The 9,957-nt window shown below is 44.3% G+C and overlaps 1 protein-coding gene across 2 annotated transcripts in view; it reads right to left on the reverse strand.

Annotated features, from left to right (window-relative positions):
* Positions 1–7,044, reverse strand: part of LOC138289403 (sulfotransferase 6B1-like) — a 114,614-nt gene extending 107,570 nt beyond the window's left edge. The window contains exon 1 of one of the 2 annotated variants that reach the window (XM_069230171.1): positions 6,730–7,044. In XM_069230171.1, the coding sequence (XP_069086272.1) occupies positions 6,730–6,892 (163 nt within the window). In that variant the 5' untranslated portion in view covers positions 6,893–7,044. The remainder of the gene's footprint in view (positions 1–6,729) is intronic. The other variant, XM_069230170.1, reaches the window with a different exon arrangement.
* Positions 7,045–9,957: the final 2,913 nt, after the last annotated feature.

Here is a 9,957-nt window from a genome sequence, read left to right on the forward strand (position 1 = left end):
TCAACCATGCTGGACCAGCAAAAAGGACTCCCCTCCCATGTCCTGATAAGGCTTGATCAATTGTCGCAGCCTCCATCTGCGCTCTACTGTAACATGGCAGTAATCCGGTCGAGGTAACATTTGTCAATACAGCGTGGGGTATCCGGACGGGCCTTTCCAAAAAGTCTTAACAGATAATTACCAAAAAAAACAATATGGCTCTTGGATGTTTTAATTCAGAACTACGCTCTCCCACTCGCATAACCAGTGGAAGTCTATGGACCCTTTGGACTTCCGCCTCCCAATCCCATTTTATAAGCTCTGGAAAGGCATTAAGCAGGAGCTTGATCATGAATGTTCTGATATTACTAACCTCCAGGCCTTCTTCTGTGCCTAAAAATCACAAAATATTTTTTCTCTGCCGGTTTTCATAGTCTTCCAATTTCCACATGATATCAGTTAGTTGTCCTCCTTGGTTTTCCACCTGCTCTTTCAAAACCTTGACCTCTGTCTCCACTACTGAAGTTCTATTCTCCAATGTATTTAACTTGTCTTCTATTTCCACACAAGTCTTAGCTACCTTTCTTACCATGACCTGCAGTTGCTTGGTGGCCATCCGGGCTCTCCGACTCTCCGTCCGCGTTTCAGTTTGCAGTTCCATTATTGTACCATACATCAGTTGCAGCATGTTTGTATCTGTGCTAGCTGTATTATTGATTTTGCTCATACTATTTTCTTCTGCGTCAACATTAGGAGGCGGGATATCCTTAGAATCATTCTCCAAGCTTGACAGTCTGATTCCTGAGCAGTCCCATTTAAGAGTCACAGCACGCAGTCCTGGAAAGTCTGTTCCACCTATTGAACTAGATTGCGACTTTATACGCCTACGGTGTCGCCGCTGCAATTTTACTGTGGGGCCTACCGCTGATGATAAGCTCTCAGAACCTGATGATATACTCTCTTCATCTTCACTCTGATTACTGCCACTACTAATGGTCTCTGAATCTTCGGTTAATGAGTAAAATTTATCTCCTTCATCCTTAGACCAGTCCATATTCTTTCCGGCCCTTTCCAGCTTTCTAATCTCCACATCCAGACCTTTCACAGCTTCGGCACCAGCTAGACTTAATTCTTTTCCTTTTCTATTATGGGATTCCAGGGGCTCATCAACAGTGCCATGGATGTCTTGAGAATCTTTTTTATAGCTCTCCATTTGCATTTGCATGCTTACGTTTATGGGGGCCCTGGTGAATAATTCAGTCTGTTCAATCGGCCCCTTCAGGCTCCTAGACTCATCTGACTGACCCCGCCTCCCCCACAAGTTTGTGGCGTGTCAGTGCCCAGGTTGCTCTCCAGGGCCCCACTATTAGCTTGTGGGAGCTCCCCTTTAGGGTCCATTACCTCTGGTTTCTCCCTCATACACGTCAGCACGTCCTTAGATGGGAGTGTAGGGTTCACATTGCCATTCTCTTGCCCTCTATTGGAAAACAAATAGTAATAGCAGGTTGTGGTCTGCCCTTTGCCTTGTGATCAGTCTGAAGCACCCTACCCATACACGACACATCTTTAACAGTCCCACCACCAACTTTACTGTTTGATTTAGCCGGCCCTACAGCAGACCGCCTACATGCCAAACATCCCTCACTGCCATCCTTTGCTGCTCGTGTCTGACGAGCCCCCTCCATTTTATCTCCAGCATTTCGTATATTTTTTGGCGCCATTCCCACTTTCCGGAACCCAGACCAGACTCCGATTAACTCACCAATCCTTCTTATTATCTTGTGCCAATGCTCTACCTCTCTTACTATACAAATGAGTGTGCTCCTCACTGGCCCACTCAAAGTCCATACAATGCCGCCTTGGGGGCCAATCCTTGCCCTCTGAGGCACACCCTCCTTGCTGTGTAGCCCAGTCCACATTGATATCCCACCGTCCAGCAACCTCAGTGCAGCATCGGGTTGTCACAATCTCATTCGCGCCGCATATTTTCCAGGGAAAGCCGGGAAACTTTTACCACCTCAGTGCGTAATTTCTTACCAAGGTAGCTCTGAGCCTCCCAGAGCTTGTCTTGTGGTGCAGCAGCCTCGACAGGCATAGGGGAGGGGGTGTCCATTCTTGCTGAGGTCACTCCAAGCCTCCCGGAGCCCCCCGGTGCTTATCCTGCAATCCAGCAGCCTCGACAGGCATGGGGGGGCAAAGTAACACTGGCATACAGCACGATCTAGATCTCCGTTGCCGCGACATCTCTACACCGTAGCTCTGCATCCTCTGCAGCGAGACGTTCTTCCACACAGCGTCGGTGGCGAGGCCTGCAGCCGCCGGCTACGTGAACACCATCTTGCCGGCTCCACTTCTGCTCTCTCAGAGCACTGGCACACTTCAGGCAGCTAGCACCAATATAGGCACCCTTGCACCACAGGTCTAAGGTGCCTGCTTTACAAGGAGAGTTGTTTTGTGGAGGAAGGGATAACTTCCTGCACAAAAACAATCTATTGGGGCATTTTCCTCTTTCTATGTGTGTTTCAAAATGCAGCACAGGTAGAAAAAAGTAAAAATAAGGAAAGATTTACATATTTCTCCTCATTCTTTCTCTCCTGGGAAGGGATAGCATTTTGATGCATTCCATGGTTTACTTGTGTAAGTAAAACTGGGAATTTGCCAAAAAGCATGGATAGATGCATGGGAACACCCACGCCTCCATTCAACGAATGCCTTCCCAGGGCGGAGTTACACAAGGCAGTGAGTTCCACTGTCCTGCGTTACTCTAGATTTAATATGTCAAGCAGAGTCACGCAAAGTGGCTCTGTGTGGAATAGCAAATCTCACTTAAGGGCTTGCATTTCCCTAGTGTTACATTGCGTGACACAAGTGCAACACAAACCCTTAATAAATCTGGCCCCAATGCTATTAAAAGAGTTATTGTGCTAGACCCTGTAAATACCATACAAAATTTAGAGAAGCTCTTCAGAAATAAATGTCATTCCTACTGCAAAATGGAATGTAATGGAAGAGCAGCATCAAAGCACAGGTGCCCCACTCCTTTCAGATTTTAAAGAAGGGTTGCTGGAGTTAGCGAGACTGAAGAACATCCCTGATGTGGAACTGTAATATAAGCACAAGCACATATAATTGCTTGTTAACTTGAAAACCTGGAATACGAGGAAAGTAAGGAGAACAGCAGGGAAACAAAAGAGGCGAGGAACGAAGGGAGACAGACAATGACATGAATGGAACACGGACCCACAAACAGCGACAGCCAGACTATGAAATACCACATTGCAACAATATGTCCTTCACAGTTACCAACATTTTCTACAAGCTTGGCTGCTTTACATGCATCTTGAAAACAGATATCACACACAGAAGAAATATTTTTAGACCACCCACTGCACTTTGGCAGAGAACAGTCCTAAAGACACTACATAGGAGCACCGATTTCTACCAATAATAGACCTGTGACTTCCCTAGACCACTGAACTACCCCATATCACAACAAGACACTCATTGCCCTCTCTAAATTACATGTGGCCTATTTCTGCTGGCAGGTAGTCTCAGCCTGTGTGTCTGCTTATCGGCCTTCAGTAAAAGTACAGGTATTTTCCTCTCCTTCAAATCTCTGCTATGGAGCTGTCATTTTGAGTGCCTCCAAGACCACCAGTTGGGAGGAGGAGATGCATGTTCCCCAGGAAAAACAAATGCTCAGAAATGTTTCCTTTTTAGCAGAGTTGTCTGGTTTGGTAAAGACATCTTGGGGACATTCAGAAAGTTGACCTAGGAATGCATTCTGCCCATTGCTTCCCATTGGGTTTGTGGTTCGTAACTAACATTTGCTGGCTTTATTGCTTTTAGGCTGGCCAGCTTGCGTTTGGTCCTTCCCTTGCCAAAACCTTAGTCACAGAATCCTTCTCAGTGCTCCCTTTACGTAAACAGGCCTGTAATTCTTGTTCTTATCATGTTACATTTGCTGTGCATTCAAAGACATAGGTCAAATGCCAGGCGCTGTCTTCCCAGGGAGCTTGTTTACTTTGCTTTCTCTGCCTTCAAAGAGAGAGGATTTATGTGACAATCTTGCTGGATAGTGGGGGTATAAAAGAGGTTTTTTCACAATAAAATTTAAATGAGTTGTGTGAGTATTTCAGAATAAATCAGAATTATGAACACACAAATGAAGCACATTTTTTGTTATTTCTGAAGTGTGTTGGAAACAAATACTTGAATATGATCAAAATGAATCATTCAACTAGGTGATGCAATATCCACACATTTTCGTCTGTGCAATCTATAGTTTTACTAGTAAAACTATATCTGGGGAAATGTAATGGTCATTTCAATTGAAAATGTGTTGTCTGTAATGGCAGTGTGCTACCATACCATGAATACTCTGCTCTACGCCACTCCACTCTACAACACTCCTCACCACTGCACTCTACTCTTCACCACTCCATGCCACTTCTCTCTTCACCACTCCATTATATGCCACTTGACACTACGCCTCTCTATTCTACCCTCTACCACTCTACTACTCTATGCCAGTGCACTCTTCGACACTCTACACCACTGCACTTTTTGGCACAATATTCTACAGCACTTTAATCTAGGCCACATCTATCTACTCTGCACAAATCCACTCCACGCCGCTGTACTCTACGACACTGCAACACTGCACTGTATGCCACTGCACTCAATGCCAAAACACTCCAAGCCAATGTACTTTACTCTATAACACTCCACTCTATGCTCCTGCACTCTATGCCAACCCACTGTACGCCACTCTAATCGACTGTGCACCACTGCACTCTACACCACCTCACTCACGACCATTACACTCTATGCCACTCTACGCAACTGCACTCTACCCTGCACCACTCAACTCTTCACCACTTCAAACTACCCTGAAACAATCTACTCTAAGCCACTGAACTCTATGTCACTCTACTCCACTCTATGCCACTGCACTCACTCTGTGCCACTCTACTCTTAACCACTGCACTCTATGCCAATGCACCCTCCATAATTCCACTCTATATCACTGCACTCTAAGCCACTGCACTCTGCACCTCATCACTGTGCTCTATGCCACTGCTCTCTATGCCACTCTACTCCACTGCTCTCTGACACTCTAATCAGCAATACTGCACTTTCTACTACTGATTGCTACCCCACTTTACTCGGCACTATTCCTCTTTACAATTCTGCACTCTATGCCACGTCACTTTATGGCACTATACTCTACTCTGCACCACTCTATGCCCCAGCACTCTATGTTGCGCCACTCTACAATGTGCCACTCCACTCTGCGACACTAAATTCAATGCCACTGAACACTATACGGTGCAACACTTTACGCCAATGCACTCTACACCAATCCTCTCTACTCTATGCCACACCAATGTATTACACTCAGCGCACCTCAACACTATGCCACTCCAATACACTACACTTTTTGCCACTCCACTCTACAACACTCTACTTCACTCTTGGCCATTCCACTCCACAACACTCCAGGCTAGTCTTTTCCATGCCACTAACTTTTAGCCATGTTGAACAGAAGCCACGCTGGGGTACAACATGGCTAAAACATATTGGCAAAGCCAATAGCTCTTGCAAAGGCAAGACCTATTGGCTTTGCCAATGCTTGTTAAGTTTGAATTCTGCAATTAAGAATTACAAGAACTGAGTGTTGCCACATACGCCTCTGCTCAATAGCCAAGGCAAAAATGCTAGTTGCTTTAAATGGGCAGGTACTGTCCGGTACTGAGTACCTGCACTTCTTTCATTTGGAAGGGAAGAGTACTGGAACTTCCCAGCTGCAAACAGGTGCTCTAGTTAGTGAGTACCTGCATTTCTATGTTTCCATTTAAACCACCGAGTTTAAGGGATCTTTTGAAATGACGAGTTAAAAGCACAACTTGATGAACAACTATAGATTGAATTTATTGATCGCTTTGAAATGGACCCCATTAGATATTGCAAAGTGTGGCATGTCACGAAAGACACACAAACTTCTTTATATTTAATTCCAGTGCACAAGTATAAATGTATTGATAGTCTCGTTATAAATTTACAAAGTGCTTAGAATAGACTTTGCGAGTATCAATTTATTCCCTTTCACACCTGTTAAGAAGCTGCCACAAAAATCTTGGCTATAGCAAAAAGCTGACTATTCTTTAAATCAGAAACCAAGTAAATTCAGATCGTTAAACTTTCCAAGAAAGGTACTTGATCGTCATGTATAAAACCATCAGTTTAGGAGCACGGTGACATATATGGCAACAAATTTTCACCAGATAAGTATAAAATGAAGCATCAGACAAGCTGTCTGAAATTCCCACCACTTGCATCAGCAGGTGTCCTTTGCACAATAAATACTTCTGTGATCTGTAGGAATTGTTGCAGTCCCCCATACACGGCACATTATTAAGTGTTGCCTCTTAATTGATGATCTTGCCTTGTTAATCATGCCATTTATGCTCTTAAAACTACAAATGTATTCTACTTTAAATTCAGCAGTTCTGCACTCATACCATCAGCATGGCTGCCACGTGGTCCCTCTTACGAATTACACCTTCTCGCAGCTCTAGCATCGAATGGCGCTTTGCATTCTGGGAAATACTTTTTTGGTTCAACCCCTTTGACTGCCCGAGTCGTCAAATAAACGGTTTTTGGGTAGAGAGTCAGGACTTTCTTGGACTAGGCACCCATTAGACAGAGTCCTTATTTGGCAGCTCTAAAGCACACCCATTCACTTACCGCATTTTGGGTAGGATACCAACATCATGTCATCCCTCCTGGCAACAAAGTCCTGCAGAGCTTCAAATGTGTCAAGGCTGCACCTCATTTTGGGGTACGAAATTCCCCTGTATTTGAAGAGCCACTCCTGGGAGGAGGCCTTTCGGTGTGCTGTGTCCCCCATCTTGAAGCGTCTGGTACCGTCTTCTGTTCTGCTTCAAGAAAGTCGCGTTACTTCTGTCAGGGATGTCTACTCTCTCCCAGCGAGAAAATTGAAGTGCCAGGAGCAAGAGAACCTGACCCCTTCCTCCTGCGCCCTCCCCTATCCTCATTTACTCTTACACAAATCCGCACACTGGCTCCGCCCATTGCGTATAAATTACAGGGCGAAAAAACATCGCGTGCGGAGTTCAAGAAAAACCTGCACGCAAGCCGCAGACGCATCGGTTGTCAAAAGCGCTTCGGGAACAAACTAGTTCACTAAAGCACATTAGCTGCATCCCGGGCATTGAAAGAAGATTGCAGAGTTAGAGCCACTGAGACCGCAGAAAACAAATTGAACGGTGATTGTTCTAGGCTTTGTGTGCTCTCGGAAGGCAAATGACCAACGTCACCATCAGAATAATGTGCATGAACATATGAGCTGCAGGTAACAGCCACTGATTCCGCCCTCCCCACAGGATCAGACCACATACTCTTATGACAACTGGTCTTAAAGTTTTGATTAAGGGACGTAATAACAGCTCCCAAATTAGTATTACCTTAGTAATTGCTAAACTGCGTTTAGGATTTCACCCTGTCTCTTGTTTCACAGCTGCCACTCTTTGCTTTGTGAGGAATATCCTAGCGCTAGAAGAATAAAGGGGTGATATCCATATAACGCAAGAATGTTCGGAAACAATCACCTTTGTACAATGTACTGGTCTTAAAAACTGCCACACACTACCGTCCACATAAGAACAGGTTTCACCCTTCCAACCGCAATCTCCTACAGCAAACTCATCCACAACATTTCAGTCACACAACAGAACAAAGTCCACTGCTGTTGCGTAAAACATTAACCCTAAAGTGGGCACCTTATTAGAACAATAACACCAAAGAGAAGCAAAAATGTTGTAGACAACATCTATGCACCACCAGCAGTTTATTTACCCTCAGCCTTAACACAAAGGGTCAAGTGCACAATATATTCCACAAGATGTTACTGCAAACCCTGCTATATACATACTAAATTACTCCACATATAACACTTGCACACAGGTAATGGACATTCTAGTTCCACATCTGTCTTTTTCCAGTACCATTCAGTTACCGTCAGCCCACGTCAAACAGGATTAGTTTAGAAGCCACCCCAGAGTCCTTGGATGATCATCCAACTACTGTAGAAGTCATTTTCCCATCATCAGACATCATCAAGCTCATGAAGTCATCAGCAAAGTTTAGAAACCTGAGCCTGATGATTCAAGGATGACTTGAAAATGAGTATCTGATGATTTCACAAGGCGTGACTAGTCCTGATGACCTCAGGAGGATTTAAGAATGAGTATCTGATGACTTCACAATGTGTCATTATTCCTGATGATTTAAGGATGAATTGAAAATGAGTATCTGTAGACTTCAGAAGGTGTCATCACTCCTGATAGATATAAGGTTTACTTAAAAATGAGTATCTGAAGTCTTGAGAAAGTGGAGTTATTCCTCATGCTTTAAGGATGACTTGAAAATGAGTTTGAACCTCAAATTAACGCACAAAATTACAAAACAAGCATTCGTCAAACAAATACAGAAATGTTGAAATATTTTATTTAATTCACAAACAATTGTAAAAAAAAAATAATCAACATTTTACTTCTAAGCGCAAGGTTAAAACGTTCCTACATTCATTTGGGGCCACCCATCGGCCATATTGTATTCTACTTGAGGTACTTACACAGCTCCCACAAATCCATCTAAGGATACCAAAGTAATTATTAATTCCAATTTCACATTGCTGTACTTTTACATAAAATATTTGCATTTTCAATTAGAAATTGTGCTTCTCTCGTAGGGGATTTCCATGTATAGTCATAAGCACTGAATAGTTCCGCGCGCCTGCGGGGACCCCGGAGCACTGTTGTGTAGTATATTCTTAAGTGCAATCATCAGCTCCTTGACAAAAAAGGTCTGTGAAAAACACTTAAGAATAACAATGTGCAGCCTATGTGAACAGCTACACAAGCCAAAATTGTTAGAAGAAAAAACAGTTGTAGTGTAAATTTCACGTTTAAACCTCTATTTATTCTATAAATACATAAATAAATACATTCTCATATTTTATTTACACCTCTCATGAGAATAAAACAATGTAGGGCAGTGTAGCCCATAGGCTGCCATTATACAGAATGAAAATAGAGCTGTGCCTTTAAGAAAGTAAAGTCTTCCTGTTTCCCATCATGCACAGCAAAAGGCAGTTGCCTCAGTTCTTTTTTCCGGCTCCTGCTGACAGGACCCTGAAGCATTGAGCTCTACCTCACAAAAGCTTTTGTGACAGAAATTCATTGAAATATCTTCTGAATTTCATTTTCACTCGACGTTTTTACCTTTGAGTGATCATTTTCTACTGATTTCTGTTAAATTCTGACAGAATTTGGAGGTTTTTTCTAGTTAGAAATGCCTTCACTTTTTGATAAATGTCCTTCTTGTGGAAGAAAGAAGGCTAAAACAGATCCACATAGGGTCTGTATAATTTGTCTTCCATCCAGCCACAAACCGGAGTCGTGTGACATTTGTAAAACCTTCTCTAGAAGAACCCTTCGTGATAGAGAGAAGATCCGACTTCAGGCGAGAGAGGACAGGAGAAAAAGTGGCCATTCCACTACAGAGCGAGGAGAAGGTCAGACTTCTACCAGGGCTCAACCTGTTTCCTCCATGACTCCTTCCAGACCTGCTGAAAAACGACATAGATCTCCGACGACGTCGAGAGCGTCGACGTCGAAGCAGGGAACGGCGCCAACATGTTCGCCGTCGAGGAGTGCTTCGCCGGCGAGAAAAAGGCATCGTTCGCCGTCGACAGCTATTTCGCCGTCGAGGCGGCGAAGACACCCGACGTCGAGAGGATCTGGGTCGCCGTCGACACGGCGAACACAGTCAACGTCAAGGAGATCCGAGTCGGGCTCGCCGTCGACACGGCGAGGGAGATCGCCGTCGAGAGAGAGTGTTCGCCGTCGGAGGCGTTCACCGTCACTGCACCGACGTCGAGGTTCGTCGTCG

Source organism: Pleurodeles waltl, chromosome 1_1, assembly GCF_031143425.1.
Source record: "Pleurodeles waltl isolate 20211129_DDA chromosome 1_1, aPleWal1.hap1.20221129, whole genome shotgun sequence".
In the NCBI taxonomy this organism is placed as follows: domain Eukaryota; kingdom Metazoa; phylum Chordata; class Amphibia; order Caudata; family Salamandridae; genus Pleurodeles; species Pleurodeles waltl.